This window comes from Macrosteles quadrilineatus, unplaced genomic scaffold (genome assembly GCF_028750875.1).
Source record: "Macrosteles quadrilineatus isolate MER2022 unplaced genomic scaffold, UCM_ALF_1.0 Scaffold_9__3_contigs__length_116548681, whole genome shotgun sequence".
NCBI classification, from domain to species: Eukaryota; Metazoa; Arthropoda; class Insecta; order Hemiptera; family Cicadellidae; genus Macrosteles; species Macrosteles quadrilineatus.
This window is the reverse complement of record NW_026542602.1, coordinates 52,529,398-52,550,825: the sequence shown is the minus strand read 5'-3', so window position 1 is coordinate 52,550,825 and position 21,428 is coordinate 52,529,398. Positions and strand designations below refer to the sequence as shown.

Below are 21,428 nucleotides of genomic sequence, written 5' to 3'. Positions count from 1 at the left end.
TTGAGATTTAATCGCAGCTGGTCTTTCATATGTTTTGATTTTAATCCCATGTTATTTAAATGGGCCAAAATCGTACTTTGAGGACTTGCCAAGGGTTTACTGAAAGACGCTTGTAAATAAAGGCATTTTTATTTATTTATTTATGGGTCAACGCACCGACTTGTGACCCTCAAAAGGCACATCTACACGTTAAGGGCTTTCAAACAATATAAAACACATCAAAATTGAGCCAGTGGTTTGGGCTGTAGGTCCGTCAACATTCAAGGAGAAGGAGGAGAAGGAAAAGGAGAACACGGAAGATTTGTGAATTTTCAAACTAGTTTTTCTTGGCTCAAACACTACCGCTTTTTAAATTCTTTTTTAAATTTTGTTGAGAATGAGTAGTATCCAGTAGATGAACAGTTATTTTAATAGCTTTTGTTTCTTCAGAGCTATAGACGAGTAAAAAAGCCACTTTGTCACGTCATGTATATATACACTGCAGCAGCTGTGTACCGCTGGGGGACTTGGCGGGCCGGAACGCTGCCACGTTCCTTAATAACTGAAGGGTACTAAATGTTTAATTATTTATTTCAATTACTAATATATATAAATATATATTATTCTTGAGGAGATCTTGATAGAGTTTATGATAAATGAAACATGAAACATTGCAAATTTTCGTTTAGTACAAATGTTTACAAGCAAATTGAAATTAATGAAAAATGTAAAAATGAACAAAACAAATAAATATGAACTATTTTTTTCATAAATATATATACCTATACATGAATTTTAATGGATGGTGTTTTTGGCCTCTAGGGACCTCAAAACGAAAAATTAAATCGGTCCCGGGTCCACGTCTTACCATGAGTAAATGGGAAATTCGCTAACAACATTTCATTTCATATAATTTTATTCATTTCAGTACATCAATACAGGAATAGCGATCTATACTATATAAAGTTGTAAATGATTAATTTACTAAGTATCAAAATATAAGAAGGTTTCAACTGACTTATACGATCCCCGCCCATAGAACAGGCACCCTGCTAGTTAAATATCAAGATGTCTCTTTTCACCCAAGACAAGGTCAGTTAGTGAAAGTAATCATGTTAACAAACTTAATAGACAGTATATTTTTTTAACAGGCAGAAGTACAAACAAACATTAAAAATTTAAGAAAACATTTTCATAAAAACAATAAAATTATCTGAATTTAATAATCTAAATGAGAAAAAAATGTAAATAAAAGTAGGCCTATACTGATGTACAAAATAAATATTAAACTAATCAACATAATGAATCTAAACTGATTCGTCTCCACTTCTTCAGCTTCCTCCTCTCCCCCAACCTCCATGCCTCCATCGCCATCCACCCTGTCATCAGGCCTGGAATATAACAGAACAAAAATTAATATTAAAAACTGTATTCTGAACAAGTCTAGTCTTTTTATGCATACTTCTATTATTATTTAATGTGATCAGTGGCGTACTGAGGGGGGGGGGGTTCGCACCAGGCCCCACACCAACATAGGCCTCCAAATATCAGGGCCGTATTGCCCTAATGGCGGACACTGTGATTTCTGAGGGCTTCGGCCTGGGAAGGGGACTCACTTGGGGCCTCAAAAGAATGTTTTTTTCTCTTAATAAATTTTCTCACAATCTGTTAGAAATAGGGGGTACAATAATCCAAGTTTAACTTGTATTCTCATGATAGCCGAAAGCGTCTGCAATGCAAAGATTGCCTGATCAAAATTTACGACTACCAGCGATCGCGGGATGACGATAATCAGGCCTCGCAACCGCGAAAGATGCTCACGATTGCCCCGAGGATGCCCACGATTATAACCACTGGCGACCGTGGGAGACAAAGATGATGACCCTGCAAACACGGAAGACGGTGCCTGTCGGTGGGTGGTGGGGATAAGGGCGCTTTAAGGCCTACGTGCGGACATTTTTAGTTGCCATGGAGCTGTGGACAGCTGAGCACCATGAAATTGTAGTGAAAGTGTTTTTTAAAAGTGGCAATTCCGGTGTAGCTGTTCAGGGGTAGTCCCGTAGACGTTTCAACGTGGGTCCAAGGGGAAAAGTCTTAACTTAAAACAATATTTTGCTGTGGGTCTGCACGTAGATAAGCTGTAGCTCTGCACATGTCTGGCCACTCAGTAGAAGAATTTTATGATATGACCTGCACTTTTTATTCATACAAAACGGCAATCGTGCAACAGTTGAAGCCCAGTGGCTAAGCAAAGTGCATCTCATTTTCAGAACAAGTGATTGATTTGATTAAACGTGACAAAATTGCGTTATGAGCGACGAATCACACTTTCAACCACAACACATAGTCTTCCTCCCTCACTCTCTTGAAGTTCTCTGGCGTCCGGGCTGACCTGTTGATTTTAGTTTCAATGCTAAACTAGTAGCTCTAAAGTTCCTACCCAAAATGATGTTGCAAGTTGGGACTTTTCTTCTTTGATTCACATTGAAACGTCTACTGAACAGCTACACAGGTATAGCAACTTTTAACACATTCGCTGCGGCCCATCAAATGGCAGGTGTAGCCCCAGTGCGGCGCAGCCCGCAGCGTCAAACAAACCCGATTGCCGGGTGATTGGCTTTCATATTTCGGTATGACGAATATCAAATAACATGTGGTGATGTACTGTTTTATGACAAGAGTTGACGTAGTTTGCTAAACACCCACAGATAGCAGCACTGCTTGGAATATAGCCGGTCCCATTGTATTGCCAATAGGAGGGAGAAGGACGGGACACCAAGTTGATTTTTAAGTTTGCCAGACGGGGATTTTATGGGGAAATTTTACTACCAACCTACAACACAACCAAAAGCAAGTCACCCACTACACGCTAACAAAGTATAGGTCTGCCTTCGACCGACGCTAGAGGAAAAATGAAGATATACGAAAGGCATTGCCGAGCGTATCTGATCTGTTACGGCAGCACCTGAACACAGCTCGGCCCATATCCGATCGGCTACGCCCGCAGTGAACGTGTTAAAAACACTTCCACTTCAAAAATACATGGTGCTCAGCTGTCCACAGCTCCATGGCTACTAAAATTTGTTCGCACATTGGCTTTGTAACAGCCCTATTCCCACCACCCTCCGCCACGCACTGGATTGACAGGGCGGCAAAGAAAACCGTCAAATAATTTTGTTTGTCAACTGCCCTGAATGACCTTTTTTATTTCTTAAGATAACAAATTGGCTTGGTGGGCAACGTTTTATGTCAAATGATGAGGTCATCACTGAAACAGAAGAGTATTTTGTAGGCTTTTCAAGTTTGTAGGGTAACTTACTATTTATTTGAACAGCATTTGAAGGAGGTTGGAGAAACTTTAAGATAAGTGTATAGAGCTAAATAAAAGGAGATTATAACAAAATAAATCAAATTTATCCCAAAACTGTTATTCTATGTTTTTCTAAGGACTTATTGAACCACGCTCGTACTAAATACCTTATTGATCTATCAGAATTGTTCTACTTGTTTCAACTGCTTCTGTTGGCAACGCTTTTCCATTTCTCTTAAAATAATTTTTGTTTCAGTACTTACCAAATGTAAACACTATGACATATTCAGAATTAATTATAATTATGTTGTCAAAAAATATAGCATACATTTCCTAATAAACAAAAGCAAATTTTGGGCACCTCTCCAGTTAAAATGCTTGTTATACTAGGAATTCAGGAGAGTTATGCAACATAGGTTTCAGGACACGGCCCTGGATTTATAAGTATTAAATTTAAGGAAATGGCAAAACTTACCATAAGTTAGTTCTCTTCAATCTTTGTCTTTACTTTTCCCCATCCTCCATCTCCTCTTCCTCTGGCAACTCTCCCCTGTATCCTCCAATGTCGGAGGATATTAATTACAACGCCCCCATTCTACTGGTAGGCTACAGCTCTGTACAGAAATATTGCAAAAAATAAAAAATAGTGTTATACAAATAATTTTAGTCTAACAAATAATACAAGAGTGTAGACTCCTTTCTAGATTCGCGATATTCAAATAGGTACAGCTAGTAGAAGAAAATTTGTTAGCAATCTGGGTCAAGTTAATATAAATATTGGAATTTTTATCAATAATTTGGTTTGGACAAAATAAATTGCTTCAAACATTAATTCATTGTTATTTCCCAATTTGCAAAAATGCAAGCTATAGCCTAATTAAAACAACATGTTACGAGATGTACGGTACGGTAATCCAAATAAATTTTAAGTAGGGGCCTAGTTTTAAATTGTTATAAAAAACTATAAATTTGCATACAGATTATATATTATCCTCATGTTCCACCAAAAACTATTGTAACTAGTGGGCGAAGTGGCACTTTGCTACACATGAGAGAAATGTTTAAACGCACGAGCCGTAGGCGAGTGTGGAATGTTTCTCGAGTGCAGCAAAGGCAGTTTGCACTTGTGTTACAAACTATATTTTTCTTACTGTTATTATAAAACATATAAATAATTACCTAGTCTTTCAAACTCTGTTCAACACGTTTCTAGGTTAGGTTAAATCCAAACATTGGTGAAATGGTAAGATGTACCAGTTGATCTTGGTCGTAATATTTTGAATGGGTAGCCAACTTATTTTCAAGTGTACGTATGTATTATGTGTCTAATAAAACCTTGCGGTTTTGTGTTGTTTGGTTGGAATACTGGAGTGTGGCAAAAAAAAGAGTGCGGTAAAAGTACGGTAAGTCAATTGCAGCAAATAGCAACTTTCTGTGCTTTAATAAGTGCAAGGAAGGCCACTTTGTCAGGTGACAGTTGGAAAAATAATTCACATGCGCTTCATTTTGAAAACTGTGAATGACTTGACTTAAACAACCTTTTTATTATTACTGTTATCATGTTAAAATGTGTAATTTTACGCACAGGCCGCCTAGTTATTAGTTTATAACTAATGTGATAACTGTTTACACACATTGTTTTTGTCCTATGACACAACAGGCACTAGTCCGGAATTTTAATTCACATTTCACACATCAGCCTAGGTCTAGGGCTGTGGTATTCACACAAAAGAAAGTAATAAAAATAAATAATAAAATCCATTGGTCATCTGCCAGGATTTGAGCCCAGTACTGAAGTTCTGCTCGCTCCCCTAGGGCAAAGAATTTAGTCAGTTGTAGGCATTAGGCAGGCCTATAAAATATGTAGAGGAGGCTATGACTTAGAGCATTGGAACGCCGATAAATATGATCAGTCATTAATATTAATCGGGGCCAATCGTATGAGCGAAGACAGAATCATATTTAGTAAATAAAGTTGTCACTTCCAATTGCTTGTTGTTGGCTAATCAGCTGTAGGCTAAAGTTACTTCACCCACCACGGGCGTCGCCGCCATAGGGGACCCCCCAATATTTGAAAAGTCAGTTTGGTCCCCCATTCCAAATTTTAAAAATCATACAGAATGCGTGTTCACCCGATCGATCGCTTCCAGCAAGAAAGGTGCTCGCTTCGCTGTGTGATTCGGAAGCGTACGACATGATGCGGTGGTGGAGGGGTGTTCTGATTCACGATCCTCGAGTTGCACTATGGATGCCTAGACGCTTGTCTTGAATGTCTTCTCGCGTTTCAGTCAGACTTTCAGTCCGTTCCGTCACCGTCAGTCGGCAGTGGTTGATACTACATACATTTATATGGAGGCCTACGTTAACTCTTTTCTCCTCGTGTGCTGTATCTGTCGGTAGTATCGGTTATAGTTCTTTTAGGTTAGTTGATACTTTTTGGAAGAGTTGATACTTGAACCTTGAACTGTTTATTGTCAAATGAAGCGAGCAGAAGGCCAAAAACAAATTGTTTATATAAAAACCTGCTTGTAAAAATGTAAGATTGTGGGTTTTAAATATTAGTGTTTAAACGTCATTGAATTCGATACTATACATATTGTGACAGATATATGAAATGGAGAAAAAAGTAAGGTTAAAAAAACATATCTACTTGCTTGCATGGCATATAACATGTGAAATGGAAGGTTTTAGGACAATTGGGCACAGTTCACAGTTCTATCCATTAGAAATGGCTTTATAAAGTCACCAATCACCATATGGCTTTTGGGAGATATGGCTTCGTAGTCTACAGTAGGCCTATGTTTTGAAATTCATGAATGCAAGTTCGTCATAGTTTGATTTTTAAAATGTCTACTTGCTCATGACAAAGACAAATAACAGGTGAAACGGGAGGTTTTTGGACAGTTGGACACAGATATAGATATTAATAATGGCTTTAGAAAGTCAGTAAACAGCTTTTACGCCACACTACATTATTTTGATGAACTTTCCACGCAAGGATTTAGTCCAGAAAACAGCCAGCTTATTCAAATGGGGTTTCATTGCGTAATACTGTTCTGCAATGAGTTTTACCGGACACCAATCAGCTGATTATACTGTATTTTCGTGGCAATTAGTGGTTATAAACAAAAACATAACCTCTCATGACTAGTGATTTTTAGTCCTTTAGTTGGTGGAAATATATAAGGATTTGTACGGATTAAGTAGTATGGCGTAAACTATCGTACGTAACTCGTCCAAAATGTGTGTACCGGACTCGTATGGTAATCCCGTACTCGACTTCGTCTCGCACGGGAACGACCACACTCGTCCGGTAAACACTTATTTTCAGGACTAGTAACGTAATATACTTATATTGTGAGGATACGGCCGTAGCCTACAATATTTTTTGAGATTTATGAATGAATGTGATCGTCATAGTTAGTTTTAAAAATGTCTAATTATTCATGACAAATAAAGGGGGAAAAGGGAGGTTATGCACACAGTTCTAGATGCTAAAACTAGCTGTATAAAGTCACCAAACGGCTTTAGGAGGATATGGCCTTAGTCTACAGCGTGTTTTTAAATTCATTAATGCAATCGTCTTTAGTTTAATTTTTAAATTGTCTATTTGCTCATGACAAAAAACGGGTGAAATGAGAGTTTATGGACAATTGGGCACGGTTTTTTGGTGTTAAAAATTGCTTTAAAAAGTCACCAAACTGCTTTGAAAATTACCAATTTTTGGTGCTCCACACCCCCCAAGCCCCCCGGTGAGCACCCCCTTCCTACATTTGTCCCTCTCAATCTTTTGATGCTGACGACGCCAATGTCACCCACAGTTCATTTTACTTGTTAATGTCATCCACCCTACCTTGACTATTCAAACATTTTGAGCGGCGATTTATTCCGTTTCAGTAATATTCATCTGCGGTGAAAAATAGTAGTCTATTTGGATTCAGTACGGTACGTAAAATACTACGCAGAGGATACGGGTCCAGTAACCGGACGTGGATTAGGCATCCGGCAGTTACTGTCATAACCTAACCTAACCAACCAAACTTGCTGATAATGAAAAAAATCGAATGAAGGTTAAATTCTGTCAATAAAATAAATTTATAAACGCAACCAATTCAAACAAAAGGTAGGCCAATTGTACAGTTAAGAATAAACCCACGCAAATATGGACATTAGGCCTAGGACATAAAAATGTTCTTTCCATTTATGATAACCCAACCTAACATAACCGCCGCAAAGCGCTGTATATCTGTAGCCTCCGGATAATACTTACCAAAGTACCGATTTGAACTTTGAATAACTTAGTTATCACGGCAATATGGTAATAGCCTCCAGGGTACACAACTCTGGTCTCTCTATATCTCTCATCTGCAGTGATGTCGATGGCAAAGTCGTCCAGAAAGGTTAGTCCTCTTAACTTATTGGTTCAAGACAATAGGGTATTTAAACTAAGAGACCAATTTGGGCTCAGGTCAAATTACAGCCTTTGCTCCAGGATCATCTATAAAATTAACATTGAAGTCATCAGCAATGAATGGTATAATCCAAGACTAGTCTTACACCAAATACAAACCTCTCTAGAATATTTTACAGCACTTAAGTTAAGTTTACATCCTACACTCATTCCAATGAATATATTTCTTTAATACTTTCTTTCTTATTACTTGGCGACCATACAAAGTAGGTATTTTAAGCCAAGTATGAATGGAGATGAGTGTAGGATGAGTGGCGCGATCTTGTAGTCTTGTTTGTGACTAAAAGACCGACATTCCTTAGACACAGCTGTTAATTAATAGCCCCACAGCTAATGGCAACTAAGGGACCTGCAGTTTATAGTGGAATCCGGATCACATTAACTTATTGCCTTGGTATAGGAGTAACTTATACGAATTGGTCTAATTATCAGGATAGTACTGCGGAGAGTCGTAGTAAGTACTCACTCATGCGGACGTTAGTCCACACCAGGGAGCATCGAATTCACAGTGCATGCCTACAAATTGACTTAGCCTATTGCTTTGCTTAATGGCCAAATAAATCATTGAATCATTGAATTGAATCATTGAAATATCCACAATTCGTGACCTTCTAACTTAGTAGCTGGATTACAGGACGACGCCACACGTCCCAGTCAGATTGATTATTTCATTCGATAAACTTAGGCCTAAGCCTATATCAAGTTTGGTTAAGTAGTTAGGGTAAAACCTAACCTAACTAAAGGAATGCAATATTCAAAATACTAAATAGTCTATGTATTTAATATCTTTCATTTGAATAAATGTAGGACATAGCCTAAACTAAAGTTCAGCCAAATATTTTTACAAAAACAAATTCTCAAAGTTGACACTGGGTCAGTGGGGATAAGAGACAATCCTAATAGCCTAGGGATTTGCCTATTCAAACATTTGCAATAATATTGCTCTATGATCCAGAATTAGCCTACGAACAAGCTGGAATAAAATATTGATTCTTGATTCTGTATCTTAGGTTCTTGTTGGTATCTTACCTCTTCTTGTTGGTGACTTACCTAAGTTAGTGCCTGGTAATGTTTTTAAGTTTTTTATCCTATAAAAATTATTTCACATTAGGCCTATTCCTTAAAAACTATTGTTTGTAACACTCGAGTCATCTATTTTCTTGTAAACAAGGAAAGAAATGAAAAAGATAAATATTTACAATATAAAAGTTTTAGTCCATAAATGGCCAGCTTGCAGATGTCCGTCGGGTCGCAATTCGGAATCAAAAATATTGCGACTCGTGAGTTGAGGAACTGAACGATGAATTAGAACAACTCCTTTTCAAGAGTAGCTCCGAAGAACGGGAGCTTGTCGATATACTGGGACTATTTCAGTGTCGATATAGTGAAACTATTTCATTGTCGACAATATGGGATGTCGACAATTTGTGGTGTCGATCATTTGCGACGTCGGTTATTTGGGATGTCGGTTAAGTGGGAATATTCCAGTGTCGACAAACTGGGAATAATTCAGTTTCGATCAATTTCTAAGGTTGTCGATATTATGGAACCCACCCATTTTATTTAACAACAACACAGAGACATATCATCAGTCAATCCACTCACCATAATATTGTGATTTGTGGTTGTTTTATGTTTATTAATTGACTATTGTGTCTCAATTCGGTTCAAGTATCGGTTTTGATCTTGTGGTTTGAAATTCGTAGTAATGTTAAATCTTGGATAAAGTAAATATTATGAATTCTTCCTGTGATCCTTGGAGTAGTTCAACAAAAGTCCAGGAGAATACCTCCGAAGAGTTTGAAGATAACTTTGCGGAAATAAACACTATTGAAAAATTGCCAGACTCGGATGCATACTTAGCTTCATTGGGTAAGTGGTTGGTTATTCCATTACCATTTCATTTGTAGGTATAGTTTTTAAAGCCCTAGTTAGGCTTGCCAAAGGCGTAGTCTCACTGATTGAAGAAAAATCAAGAAAGGGCTAGGCCTAGGCCTAGTCAAACTACTATCGAATTTTTTAGCTGTGTAGTAGGCCTATGACATATAGGCTGCCCCTCATATTTGTTACTTATTAATATCTAAGCTATAACCGTATCTTGTACACTGAATCAAAAATAACTCCCATATTTGTCTAACATTGACTAGAGTCTGTACCTCCAACTGTGTCTGTGTACCTAAGTTAACTTAAGTTACCTACCTTATAAAATGGCCGCTTAGCAATAAATTAAACAGACCTAATGTTAGCAAACCTGTAGCCTTTTGTCGGATTTAGGGTAGCCTAATTACAGCCCCTAACTTATGCCATAGGCTTCCAACCACACTTGCGTCAAAATGGAGAATATCTCCTGCGATCGAGGAGACATCATCATCGTCACCCACAAACACTTAGAGAAATCTTAAAATTCTCCATTATCAAGGGATATCATCATCTTCAACTGCCATCATGGTGAAATCAAAGAGACAGCATCGTAGGCACGTGCAAATGCGGCGAAATCATGAACCTGCAATCTAGGGGACATCATCATGGTTAGGCCTACTAGCGATTGGCATGAAATTGTGAACATTTCCTGCGATAACTTGGATAGCGTCATCATCGGTCGCAATTGCGGCAGATTAGATTGTTTACAATTAAATTTTGATTCTAAGAATAATGTGTACAATATTGCTGCAGTCCCCTCTTGCATGCGGCCCTAAATCAGGTCTTTGTCGGTCTAGTGGTAAATCCGGGTGTCTGACTTAAGCCTTCATAACATAGGTCTAAGTAGTAGGCCTATATTTATAACATCTGGCCAAACTTACTAGGCTACTTCATTGTAATTATCAATTGCTTGATAGGCTAGGTTACTTAAAAATTTGGATTTTGGTTATAGTAAGCTAGGCCTAAGTTTAACTTTACCTATTCTTATTGGTTGATTATAGATCCCTTTACGTTGGATAATACGATGGAGTTGGATATCGAAGTTTTGCGAGCATTCAATAGATATTTTGGGTATTCTCTTAAACCTGAAATGGTGTTGGCCTTTAACTTAATAATTTTTCTTAGACTAATAACTAAACTATATTTGTTCTGTAAGAGAGAATGAGTCAATAATTTTAGTGAGCTAAGGAACTAAATCGTGAGCTTTCAGCTCTGGTATTTAGAGGCCGAAATATACTTCTGGCGAGCAAGGAAGAGTCTGCACAGCAAGCACTGTGCGGAAATTCCTATCACACTGGGTACAGGGTCTTCCTCCACCGTGAGCGTTGTAGTACATGAGAGAAGCGGTGTTGGACTTTGCTCTAGACACCACTTAAGTGTACCATTTAATGTTTCCAATGTACCTTACTTCTCTGTGGTTAACACGTTCGCTGCTGGCCGCTAGATGCCGGGACGGCGCCAGGAGCTGAACTGACGCTTGTCGCTGCGTAAACATTGCTGCCGATACACTGAATTACAGTAAAAACAACAGTTATACTGGATGGCAATGTTCTGCAATAAAACTGGCTTTGGGCATAGTACTAAGTGATTCTGATAGATAGCAGGTTGAAAGTCCCCACCCCCCAGGTTGAAGTTCTACCCAGGTTGAAGTCGGTAAAGTAGTGTCGCTATCTAGCAGGAAAGAGGTGGGGACAAAGCCCTGTTATAAACGACCCTGGTGGGGATTTTGGGAAACTATATTTTTTTAATGTCAGAAAAGTACGTTCCCACGAGCTGCAAAGAAATATAGGACGCTCGTGACGAGCTGGCTGATCCATGGAAACGTTAAACAACAATTACACAGCGTTGTATTTGTACAACGCTAGCTCCTGGCGCCGGGTAGGCACGCTGTAAAAATACAACGCCCGCAGCGAACGTGTTAAGTAAAGTAAAATAGGCACCTGTACTGTGTTAAAATATTCCAGTTTTGTTATATCCTTGCAAACAGGTGTTTTGTAAACAGACAATAACATGAAACTTACTCTTTTGTTGAAGTAGAAACCTCAAATTTAACCGTCAATGATCTTGCTAGATGACGTAACTTTTAGTTATTATACCATTAATTAAATTGAAATGGAATGATTTCAGAAAAGAAGTTGGCTAGAATCAAAAGTGGCAAAGGGAATAAAAAAACTGAAGGGAAAGAGCTCCTGAAGTCCTTGGAAGAAAGCAATGATTCATGCATGTATAGATTGATCTCTGGCGACTCTTATTCAATCACAGACCAAGATCTTCAGCTTGATACTCCAACTAATCTTAGACTATCAAGCAAGTGGTTGAACCCGGAGCAAGCTCTCACCGTAGGGGAGCTTGTTGAACTGGTGAACGCTGATTATCTAGCTCAGGCCAGCTGTGATAACAATTCAGAAGATAAAACAGAGGAGAACTGTACCGGTAAGTTTAAAATTTCATAAGAAATTACTATGAAAAAATACAAAAGATTTTACTGCTTTTGTACCTACACAATATGTGGTTACCAGTGGTCGCAATAACGCCCCTGTAGACCTGATGGCTTGCTAGGGATTGAGCGAAAAAATAATTAGAGTAGGCCCTAACTGTTTTTGGGGAGTTTGTTGATTGGAAAACATGCTTTTAAGAAATAAAGTGTAAACTGGTTAATGCTGTAAGTGCATTTTATGAATTGACACAATAGAAGTCTTAAGCTCTTTCTTGAAATTTCAATATGCCTACCGTATTACATTTGATTCCTTTGAAAAATTGGATCTTACTTGTGCCCTAAAAAGAAATGTGATAGGCTACATAAAAAAATATAGACACACTTACCTTACCTTTTTACTTACTTATTGCTGTGGCCACTGGTACACTAAATGGTACTTGGCCTCCCCAACACACTGCCTCCATACATCTCTGCATCTTACGTAAAGTATAAGTAGCTATGGTGGTACACTAAAAACTTTGAAAAAATTAATTTCATCCTAGATTAGTTACAACTCTGTCATTATGCAATAACGTTTAAAATTGAAAAAAAAAAACGCAAATTTACTATTACCAATCTACCTATAATAATTTGATCATGAAAATATCTAACAACAATTAATTGTGCTAATATTAAATGTAATGGTAAGGTAAACTCAAATTAAAAATAAAAACCAGTTTACATAGCCTATTGGGTATTATTTCAGGGAGCTATAAACAAATTTAGCATTTTCCCTTAATTTTGATTGGTTTATGATTAGCAATTGGTCAATAAAAAACCTGTAAAAAAGAAAAATATTTAGTAACAAGGGCAACATGATTTTTTTTTCTTCATGTTCTTAGTAGTTGTTGCATTATTTTCAAAGAAGCTAACCTGACTTTAAAAAGTACATTGAATCCTGGCCATAATTCCTAATTGGAATTTTATCAGGCATTCTGTATCATATTTTTAGTGCATTCGGGTTTGGATTAATGTTTCAAACAACTTAATGATTTTAAACCAATAATAGAGTAAATAAAAGAAGTCCAACCTGAATTTATTACAGGCAAATAATCAACCAAAATTCACCAATTTAATTGAATTGACTAAAATATGTAGCCTATTTCTTTCTGATAATTAGCAACTTCAATTATTGCCGAAATGGGAACTAAGTTAGTGAAGAAAAACTTAATTGTATAAACATTTTAAGCTAAGTCAGTTTTTAAACTATCTACAAACAAATCCAAATACATTTATGGTTGTATTAGTCTTCCAGTTACAAACTCAGCTATTCAAACCAGTTTGAGGAGTTACATAATGATGATAGCTGGTGTTAGTGTTCTTGTGGTCGATATTGTTTACAACCAGTTTGTGCATGGGTCAGTCAGTGATTCCCCATCTAACTAGTTGATCTTGCAAGCACACCGGGCATCAGGTTAAAGTAGATAAAGAGGAAATTAGGTATGTTTGCTCATTCTAGGTTGTACAAGGTTTAAGTTCATCATTTTACTCTATATTGTGTAGTGCTGATTATTTCTCACAACACTTCTAATCAAGATTGGTGCACATTTTGAGGTTATGTAACCTTGATTATCTTTGTACTCTTGTAGTGTGCTGGTATTATGGATGTTGTTGAAATTGAACTTGTTTGGGCATAACTTATTGCTTTTTTACATTTTAGAAATACCAATTTTTTGGAAATTTAAATTTTCAGATTAAAAAAATACATAAAAATGTATAAATTAATTTCTTTTTGGTAACCAGGCCTATTTAAAATATAAAAATCATTTATCGTTTTCAGTGTTCAATGTATTACACATAATGATTAAATGATAATCATTCTATTTTATAGTTTTGTACTTATTTTATACTTATAGGCTTACAATAATCATTTAAAACTTAAATAGTTAAATAGCAACCTTAGATAGTAAAAAGACTAGATTTGAAATAATAATTTGTAAGTAAAGTTCAAAAAATAAATACCGTGTACCTAAGGTAAAAAAATAACCCTGGAACTGCCTTGTTTCCCAGTTCAGTTAAAAAATGAAAAAAAATTGAAATACTACATTGTATACCGGTACTACTATATTTTATACTTTGTACTAGTACCACCTACTGGTACATAATTTGTTTCAGGAAGAAAAAGAAAATATAATATTATTTGTATATGTAGTAGAGTGAAAATTTAAAAACGTACGTTTTCAGGAAAAGCACTTTGCAAATTTTCCCCCCCTTTTTTCAAAACTGTTATTATTTTTTTTATTTCATTAACATTTGAAGATTTATAAAATGTCCATGGTAACGCAATATCTTTGGTAGTTTCTTTCTAAAAGAGCATCTTTAGTGGAAAAACACAAAATCCTGTCACGACCATAACGGACGTTTAAATGAATATTAAAAATAGATAATATTATTTTTATAACTATGTTTTGCTATAAACTAATTTACTTTTATGACCATTATACAATAAAAAGGTCACTGAGCTTTTTGTATATTTGGTCTTTCTAGAAAAAAATAAAAAAACTCAAAAAATTGAAAAAAGCCAATAAAATCTTTTTAAGTTTGTATAACTCCGAAAAAACTTACCTGAGACCCGAAAAATCGTTATGTTTGTATAGAGGTGTGCTTCTTTTGTGTATAAAGCATTGAAATATGACAATATTTTTATTTTTGAAATTTTTATGATAGAAATCATAAACGTGATGGTCAGGGACAAGCAGTACGGTTGTGAATTGTCTGGAATAATCCAAATCTTTCTAAACAATCCTTCAATTATCCTGTTAGTTATAATAAAAATATGTGTTTCAATTGAACTAAACTGTTCAATTTACAATTATATTAAAGTTATTGTCACGACCAAACACACTATAATCCATAAGGCTGGATTGGTCGTGAAAAAAATCGTGATGGTCGTGAAACTTTGGTCGTGAAATTACGTGTGATTTGGCTCTGTTCTGGCGGTAGCCCTGCACCTCATGTTTGAGGATACAAAGTGGACTTCTAGGTTAATATACCTATTGAAATATCTTATAAACAAAAATTAACACCATGTCTACTTCATCGAATGACTACGTACGGTCATGGACACACCAAAATTACAGAAAACACAATCTTTCCTTTATTAATCTTGTAACTAGTGTCCCTGTTGCTCGAAATCGAGCAATTGCTAAGTATTACAGGCGTTATTTTAAAACGAATAACAGTCATATTTTTTATGACTATAAAAGATTCGACTCAAAGATTATGGAATACTCAAGATGTACATAACGATCGATATAATAAACATTTCTTGTAAATATCTTATCATTTTTCAAAAGCTGATTTTGTTTTTTAGTGTTTATAACACACATTACTTCTATTTCTTTCCCTTGGTGGTGTTCTATGACTTTCCTATGTTTCCATAGTTTGCAAATCGTCTCTTTCAATGATTACTAAGAAATGCAGCACAGTGTTAATTCAGTTTTCTTTTTAGTATATCAATTTATCCAGGCTCTCTTGTTTTTTCCCATTGTAATAATTACGCCAACCCAAATTCAAATAGTAACTATTTCATTTCAACCGAGTAAGTAAATGTTTGTGGCAAACTAACTGTTAAATTAGCAAACTTATTGGCTGTTTACAATTAACATATGTTCTTCTTCTCACTTTTAATTTCTGACAACAGCTGGAGTTTCATAACAATATTTGTTTCCCATGTTAATCTTATGGAGAAATACGAAACTTTAAAGGGCCCCAGGGCCTCACTCCCTAATTATTTCCGTAAAAAGAATGTTTCCTGCACAACTTCACGTTACGCTCTTTCCAATGACACCAAGAACATGTAAATCGGTTCAGTAGTTTCGGAGGAGTAATTGTCACAAAAAACCTGCTTGCGTATTAAATAAGTAATAGATTCCTCCTTTCAACTCGAAACGACCGGCACTACAATCCTGACGTACACCCCGAACTAGTCTCTAAAACCAACTGACTCCATCGACGCCAGGCTTGTCTTTGTCGTGCTTCAAAGTTGAAAATTTTTCCCAAATGGTCGTGACGCCAAATCGAGGGACAGACTTATTTTGTCATGGTAGTCAGTTTGTAATGACAATAAAATTATAATATGCTCCTTTTTTGTAAGTTTAATAACCATTGATGACATAAAAATATAGCTTTATAAGTTTCGGCATGAATAATTAGTCTAAAAACAGCGTGAAAGTTGGAAAATGTACCCTAGGGACACGTCATGGTCTTGAATTTCGAGACTTTAAAAATACGAAAAAAATACCTGGAACCTATTTAAAACCAAATAAATGTGTGTAACATGTTGCCCCCGTCCCAAAAAATATTAAAACACATAATAATAAACTACAAATCCAGTATCTACGAAGTAAAAGGCCAGGGACATGAAAACGTACGTTTTTAAATTTTCACTCAGTAATATTACCACAATTTATTACATTTGATATAAATTGTTCAACAAAAATTTAATTCTAAGATATCCTTTATTTTTATATGTAAAAAATACATGATTAGTGATGTATAAATGTCATTATATACATATCATAGGAACTCTTATCTAGCTTAAAACTTAAAACTCTTTGGAAACAAGTATTGTTAGTTGTAAATTTCCCATAAAAATGTTTGTTTATAAAATGGCTCATCAGCTGACCTTGAATTTTCAAGTCAGTAGACAAAGAAATTGCTGGATCTTAAAATAAATTCAAAGCTACGGGCGAGTTAACAGGATAGCCAACATCTTTAATTTTTCATCCATTTTACTCAATTCGTTAACTGTGTTATTGAATACAAGTAAAATACTGGATCGGCCATTTTATGACCGATAGCACTACAGAAATCCCTCTGATTGGCCTTGGAATGACTGATAAGCAATTCTAAGGCTAAACTTACAAACAATTACTGACCATACTTGGTTACTTCTGTTACAGAATAAATCAAGATGCCAGCTCAGTTTTGGGGTCAGAAGACATTTTGTCTGTTAACGGGAGCCAGCCAGGGGATTGGCCGCTGCTTTGCTGTTGAGTTTGCTCGCAACTTCGGAGCTGGCTCTCACCTCGTGCTGCTCGCTCGTACTACTTCTGGTCTTGAGCAAACTCGCAGTTTAATCAAATCTGCCAATCCTCAAGTCACTGTTCACGTAAGAGCTCCAATAATTCATTAGTAACTATTTTCGAACAATCTTTGAAACTAGGTAGTATGAGAAGAATATCCAGGATTGGTATAATTTAAAAGACATAACTAGGTTTGGTGAGTTGGTTGCACAGACTTCGAGCTCAAGGTAGCAATGTCGTGGGTTCGGAATAAGGGGTTCATCATACTACATTTTCAGTAAGTTGTTTCAACTTTAAAAAATCATATGACAAAATTCAACTAGACCTATTTGTGTAGGCATGTCAGCTTCCATGTAAGCCTACTTCCAAGGGTCGATCCATACAACTTCAATTGACTTCCTTCCGAAGGCTTTCTTTCTCTATACATGACAATTCCCCCCCCCTGGGAACAAAATATTGTCTGTTTTATGTATTCTGTGTCCTCTATGGCCTACATGCACTTATTTTAAGGTTAGTTAGCTGCTACCCTATTATACAATTCAAAATCCTGGCCTAGAGCCTTTCTTAAAAAAAAACCTGATTTAAAACACTGTCGACATATATTAATAGGCTTAAAATTACACTACACCTGTTTTGCAGATCCTTGTTTACTGTTTGATATTATTTTAGATCCATTCAGTAGATCTGGGAGATCCAGATGTCGAGTTGTACAAGACGATTCTCAACAGTGACGCCTGGGCTGGAGAGAGTTTTGATCTGAAGTTACTTGTACACAACGCTGGGTCTGTAGGCAAAGCTAACACTCTCAGCAAGGACATGGATGACCATCTTGAGTGGAACAGGTAAAGTGAGAACAAAACCAACCGTGTTGACATGTGTAGGAAGCAATTCAAAGAATGAATCTAGCTACAATAGAGCATTGACTGTTCCAATCTTCAGTTATCCAGTTCTCTCTTAAATAAAAAAAAAAAATGCTTTGAAAAGATATTTTTCAACTTAGGCTTAATGTCGCTGTTAACAGCACAACCTTGGTGCTTCTTTAGGGGATTTTCAAGATCTGCAAAAACCAAACTTCTTTGAAAAGTACTTAAAACCTAAAAGATAGTCTAAAATATAGGCTTGATATTTTAAAAATGTTTTCATAAAGAATTGTAACTCAGGAGAGGGCATCTTACAAACTTAGTGATAAAACCAGACAAAAATATCAGGAACTTGCTGCAGGTAAACAATTAAGTTAATATTGATAACTTAACACACTGGCTGTATGTCATACTTAACTAGGCCTGAATAAAACTATAGGTTGCAGTTGAAGTAGAGTAATGGCAAAAACATGTAATTTGGCTACACACCAAGGCAGAGCTTCCCAAACCATAGGTCGCGACCAACTGGTAGGTCTATTTTGAGCAATTTTGGTAGTTTGCTGGAAAACTAACATCTTTCTCAGATCCTGTAGTTTTTTACTACCTTTTTGGTCAGGTGAGCACTAAAACAGAATATGATAGCATTTTCACCTGAGCCATTCTTTAGCCGTAACCTTAAAAAAAACCAATGATCAATAGCACCTAGGCAATTTTCAAACCACCAAAAAGCTAACTAACTTTTCTCAGTATCAAATATGTGACCTGTTTATTGGCAAGCACCACACAGCTACTAAGTTATAAAGTAGAAATGTAACAAAGATTAACAAAAAAGCCAGCCAAGTAGCAGAACTAGGACTAGAGTTGAGTTTTGAAGTGAACATATGTTTTCTAGGTATCTTTCCCTGAATCTGTACCACGTAACCTCTCTAACGGCAGAGTTTCTACGAAGTTTTCCCTCCGGACATCGTTGCATTGTCAATGTAACATCTCTGTGTGCTGTCAAACCATTCAAGTCAATGGGCTACTACTGCGTCGGTAAAGCTGCTCGAGAGATGTACTTCAAAGTCCTAGCTGATGAAAACCCAGACCTCGACATCATCAATTACTCTCCAGGTAGGTTACAGAGCCATTTTTGAATTGGATAAGATTTCCAAAGTAAAGATTTTATAATTTTCTAGGGTCTAAATGGGTTTGTGGTGCCAAACCACCATAAGTTTTTCTGCAGTGTTGATTTTATGTTCGTTCATACTCCCATTAACAGGGGACATGTTAATTATGATGTGATCTACATGAATCACATCATGTTGTTCTTAAATCTAAAACAAACAATTTTTGCTCCGGGGAAAAATCTTTGGGGGGGATCCTATCCCGTCGTGAAATTCAGGAAGGGAATAAAAAATTCGTCCCATCCCGTCTCTAACTAAAAATACAATTCTGTCCATCCTTATAAGTATTTTTTTTATGTTTCTATGTGTGAATCTGTTTGTGAAGAGCTCTTTTAAGATACACAACAGAATATGTTGTCCTGTTTTCTTGTATTTTACATTTGAGAGTACTATCACAAATTTTGAATATGGTTCACATAAACTTAATACTTCTTTATTATTGAATCTGTTAATATTTTATCGTGCATTATATTTTACCTGATTAATGTTTACTGTCAACAACTCTCATTAAATATAATTTTTCTAGGACCTGTGGATACTGACATGGTTTCTCAGCTTATCAATGAAGTCCAAGATGAAGAAACAAAATCTTCATTCATCACAATGAAAAGTACAAAGACTCTGGTGACAGTTGAGCAAACAACTCAGAAGGTAACTACATTTTATATTACTCTATTGACTCATAAATACTAGTTTTTTATACAATATTATGTTTATAGCAAGTGAGACGACTCTGGATATTATTTACCCTATGACGAGCTTGTCTTAAAATTAGAAAGCTCTTCTGGTTAGATTCCTCAAATTAATCATTTTGGATCCATAAAAAGAATGCAATTTTTTTACTTAACAAAGTTATGAATCCCTCGCCATTAAAGCCAAAAGGGGGGGGGGGGAGGGGATTGCACAGTTATTGGCTTCTCTTATTAGGAATTAAAAATTTAAATGTTGAAATAGGTTTTAGACAAATAAAAATTGTCTACCACCTATACTCAACTCCTACCAATATACTCAACTCCAATGTTTCCTGTGGAGTGCAGGTCTTATAGGATGCCACGGTATTAACATTACTGGATACTAGTGATGTGTCAAAAACAAATCTTAAATATAAAAACCACAAAAATTTGGGAAGGTTTCTATTTTAAAATTCAATATTCTTCCGGCGAGTTTTGAGATCTGAAATTTCAAAATATCAAAAGGAGTTTAATTTTCTTCAGTGTTACTTGTTACCAAGGCTAACTTTTCATATCATTAGCTTCCATTCATAATTTTTTCTGTTTCCCTATTAATTTTATATACTTATACTTCAATTAAATTTTTTTACAGGTGATAGCCCTGCTGACCTCAAGAGGTTACAAGTCTGGTGATCGTTTTGACTATTATGACCAACTACCTCAATAATCTCTGAAAAATAGAATCTAAAGTTCTCTATCCTAACAAACTGTGTTTATCCTTAGATCTTGAGAAAATATTTTTCATTCCAGCTCATAGGAGATGAAATAATGCGAACATTCTTTTGAAATTTATTAGTTATAGTTCATATTTAATGTTTTTGATACATTTTTTATACAATAAGCATACTGCATGATAAAAGTTAATTAAAATATTTCTGTGTAATAGCTATGTGATTTACGTTATGTTGAAATTGTCTTTCTTATTATACTCATTGTTATTTAAAGTTATATGTCTGTTTATATCTATTTATAGTTATACCTTTATTTTAATTATATTACTTATAAATCCAAACCAAATACTACATACTGGCCTAGCTAAGCTAATATTTTATTGTTTTAAATTATAAATATTGGTTATAAAATTTATTGTAGTAAATAGTTGGGAGAAACTTTATATCATGCCATCGTATACGTTTAAAAATTGAATACTGGTTACTAATTATATTACTAAAAATACTCTAATGATTGTGTGATGTCAATCTTGCCCAATGAATATAAAATTAAACTTTTAATAAACATTTTGAATTTTATACTTATCAGAACACAATATGTTAGCATTTATTATTTTTCACTTGGTTATGTTTTATAAACTTATTATTTCTACCAAAAAGTCAAACAGATCTGTCTCAGCTGAAATTGAAGTAATTAGTCAATGGTTACTTTCATAAAATAAAATTATAGAATATGAATCCTATTAAGTTTAATTAATTACTTGATGTTGATTAATTCTACCCTGATCTGAAAACCTTTAGATATGTAATGAATTGT

The 21,428-nt window shown here is 35.6% G+C and overlaps 2 protein-coding genes and 1 long non-coding RNA gene across 4 annotated transcripts; 2 read left to right on the top strand and 1 right to left on the bottom strand.

Annotated features, from left to right (window-relative positions):
- Positions 1-877: 877 nt before the first annotated feature.
- Positions 878-9,001, bottom strand: LOC129002840 (uncharacterized). Its single transcript, XR_008491598.1, has 4 exons — positions 8,811-9,001; positions 7,560-7,787; positions 3,765-3,903; positions 878-1,370 (listed from the first exon to the last, which is right to left on the bottom strand). It is a non-coding gene; the product is annotated as an uncharacterized LOC129002840 (long non-coding RNA).
- A 289-nt stretch (positions 9,002-9,290) lies between these two features.
- Positions 9,291-21,411, top strand: LOC129002767 (sepiapterin reductase-like). Of its 2 annotated transcripts, XM_054430807.1 has the most exons (7): positions 9,291-9,632; positions 11,808-12,113; positions 17,061-17,269; positions 17,853-18,025; positions 18,936-19,156; positions 19,736-19,860; positions 20,533-21,411. In XM_054430807.1, exons 3-7 carry the CDS (start codon positions 17,072-17,074, stop codon positions 20,605-20,607), a joined length of 792 nt encoding a protein of 263 aa, XP_054286782.1. In that variant the 5' UTR covers positions 9,291-9,632; positions 11,808-12,113; positions 17,061-17,071; the 3' UTR covers positions 20,608-21,411. The 2 variants fall into 2 exon arrangements, with proteins under 2 accessions (XP_054286782.1, XP_054286783.1); XM_054430808.1 differs by lacking the exons at positions 9,291-9,632; positions 11,808-12,113 and adding an exon at positions 13,492-13,596.
- On the top strand, positions 9,497-17,065 carry LOC129003443 (uncharacterized). Its single transcript, XM_054431738.1, has 3 exons — positions 9,497-9,632; positions 11,808-12,113; positions 17,061-17,065. Exons 1-3 carry the CDS (start codon positions 9,497-9,499, stop codon positions 17,063-17,065), a joined length of 447 nt encoding a protein of 148 aa, XP_054287713.1.
- Positions 21,412-21,428: the final 17 nt, after the last annotated feature.